The sequence below is a fragment of the Chaetura pelagica genome, unplaced genomic scaffold (genome assembly GCF_000747805.2).
Source record: "Chaetura pelagica isolate M959 unplaced genomic scaffold, ChaPel_1.0 scaffold171, whole genome shotgun sequence".
Classification (NCBI taxonomy): Eukaryota; Metazoa; Chordata; class Aves; order Apodiformes; family Apodidae; genus Chaetura; species Chaetura pelagica.
Window position 1 is genome coordinate 3,293,911 of NW_009952066.1, and position 2,643 is coordinate 3,296,553.

Sequence of the window (2,643 nt, forward strand, 5' to 3'; positions counted from 1 at the left end):
GGGGGGCGGCGGCACCGCCTGGCGGGTGTTCCTTGTGTGGGCAGGGGGGAGGAGGATTCGTGGGACGGGGCTTCGTCTGGGCACAGCGAGCGGGCAGAATGCGGGATATGGGGGGTGGCGGTGCTTAGGTCTGAAGACGAGTGTAGTTTTGCAGATCAGAAATGAAGACTTCCTTGTATCTCCATGCAGAAGTCGTAAAGCCTGAATAGATCAGGGGGAGACAGTCTTTTTGCCCTGATGTCTATACCAAAGCCCTTGTGGAGGAATGAAGTAGTAAAGTTTTGTTCTTTAAAACACTTTTGATGACAGCTTCCATCCTCTGTAATTCTGTAGAGCTGGTGACCTAAACTGGGCGACTGTGAATGCATGCTTCTCATGTTTGGTTCATTGCTTGGCCTGACAGTTTTATTGCTAATTAAATTAGCAAGGCCTGAATGATTAAGGAAGTGATGATGTTCTAGGACAAGTGAAACCAGCAGTGTTGTTGAGAAAATTATCTTCTTAAATTGTACCTTAAAAGTTACATGACAATTACTAGAAAATTGCCTTAGACAGTGGCACGCTTAGCATCTTGGTCCAGAGATGGCAGAAGTTTATTAAGGTTTTTGAAAAGCAAATGTATTTGAGTGAAAGACACTGCTGAGTCCTCAGAATGTCTTGTTGATGTCAGCCTAAGTCTGTGGGCTTTTTTCCTCTCATAGCTTTTGTTTGTTTCTTATCAGTCCTTGGTACTGCTTATTTATTAAAAATAAAAGTGTCAGCATGGAACTTGATGGAGAATTATGCATACCACTCAAGAAATGTAGTTCAGATATTCCTAGGTAGGTTTTCTTGTTGTGGAAGAATTTCAAACAAGTAAGAGAGTTTGTGTGGAGTCTTAAGTCATATTTTTGACAGTTATTTCTCAAATGAAAGCTACAGTTTTAGCTTTTAAAAACTAGAACCACGCTATTAAAAATCTTTTTCAGTCAGTTTGATCATTCTAGTGACAGAGCTATTTTTTTTTATCTTTTCTCCACTGATACGCCTGAAATGACAGATTCTAATCGTCTAACACATCAAAAGAACTGTTAATTAAAGTAAAAAAAAATGTTAGTTTAAAATTGAGAAGGGTGTGCCTATTTGGGTGCTACTGACCCTTAATTTGTTTCTTTGCAGTTTTTTCTGTATACAGTCAGAAGGAAATGCAACATAACCTTTAGATCCTGTATTATGTTTGCAAGATAGGCTTCTAAAAAATAAACATTGCAGTAAGATACTAAGTTAAGCAGTAATTGCTGCAAGTTTTCTTACTGGATTTGTCCTTAATTTGCATACGTTTAATGTCTCCTGTATGAGAGGAGGAAGCAAATTCCTCTACTTGCTGACAGATTTAAGATTTAGCAATGTAATGGTTTTACTTTTTGTTACTCAAGTTTCTTCTAAGATCTGTAATTCTTTTCACAGTGGCTTATGCTTTTTAATGAAGTATCTGATCCCTGAGATGATCTGTAGCTTATTCTGCGGTTTAAAAATGCTTGTCCAGGCAAAGATTCTTCTCTGATTTCTACCTTAAGAGATTTTTGTTGATGAACTTGGGTATGCAAGCAGCTACAGGAATATATAGTTGCTGCTTTAGATACTTCTGTAGTACAATAGATGGCAGGTTTGCCTTGCAAGATGTGGCTTTTTGGAGTAATTTTTCTTTTTTTAATAGACAATATGGCAAGCCCAGGTAAAGATAACTTCAGAATGAAAAGCTACAAGAATAATGCACTTAATCCCCAAGAAATGCGCAGACGAAGAGAGGAGGAAGGAATTCAGCTTCGGAAACAGAAAAGGGAAGAACAGGTAAGTAAGTATCTTGGTGAGCTGTTGACTGTGAAGTGCTTGTGAAGATAAATTCTCATATGTGAAGGGATTTAAGCGGACTCCTGTGGAGCAGAATCCAGAGCACCAGATTGAATGTCTGTTTTCTGTGCAATCTTGGGGAGCACCAAGCACCTCTAGGTAGCATTATGAAGCAAAAAAGTGAACAGAAGCTCTCTTAAGTCACTATGGTACACAAGGAGAGACCCGTGTCTTAAGTTTAATCCTTAGACTAGGTTTAAACATGTAAGACTAGGCTGAAAGGATACTCTTTTATTTCTGATAAGGATTAGAAACCATGCATTCTCTTTCAGAATTTGGACCAAAGTTGAACTACTAGAAGGGAGAGGATTATTTTTGTCTTTGAAGACATACTTCAAATTGCCCAAGAGCTCTTCTATAATAGTGATCCCTGAACTATTACACGTAACATTTGCATTGGTCTGTATTGATTTTTTGGTGATCAGAGTACATGGAGCATTGTATAATATAGTGATTTGTGGTAGTTCCTTTTCCCAAAAAGTTCAGTAGTTTCTTGCCAGGAAAGTAAGGAATGTAGTTTGTTTTTCTGCTTGGTCTAAAGTGGCTAAATTTGTCTCCCACAACCTAGAGAGTGTCCCAGGCACTGATCTACAGTCTTCTCTGAGGTTGGAAATGCTTACCCTTCTCCTGGGAAAGTGGTGCTACTGCAAGGAAAAAGAATTTAAATTAGTTGAGCCAGAGAGGTAAGAGTAAGAAGTAGTGTGGTACTGGAGCATTTACCTGTGAATGGGTGAGTGCATTGCAGTTCCTGCT

The 2,643-nt window shown here is 38.9% G+C and overlaps 1 protein-coding gene across 2 annotated transcripts in view; it reads left to right on the forward strand.

The window, feature by feature from the left end:
- Positions 1–1,701: 1,701 nt before the first annotated feature.
- Positions 1,702–2,643, forward strand: part of KPNA5 (karyopherin alpha 5 (importin alpha 6)) — a 14,332-nt gene continuing 13,390 nt past the window's right edge. For both annotated transcript variants that reach the window (XM_010004830.1, XM_010004840.1), the window contains exon 1: positions 1,702–1,830. In XM_010004830.1, coding sequence (XP_010003132.1) covers positions 1,702–1,830 — 129 coding nt within the window. The remainder of the gene's footprint in view (positions 1,831–2,643) is intronic.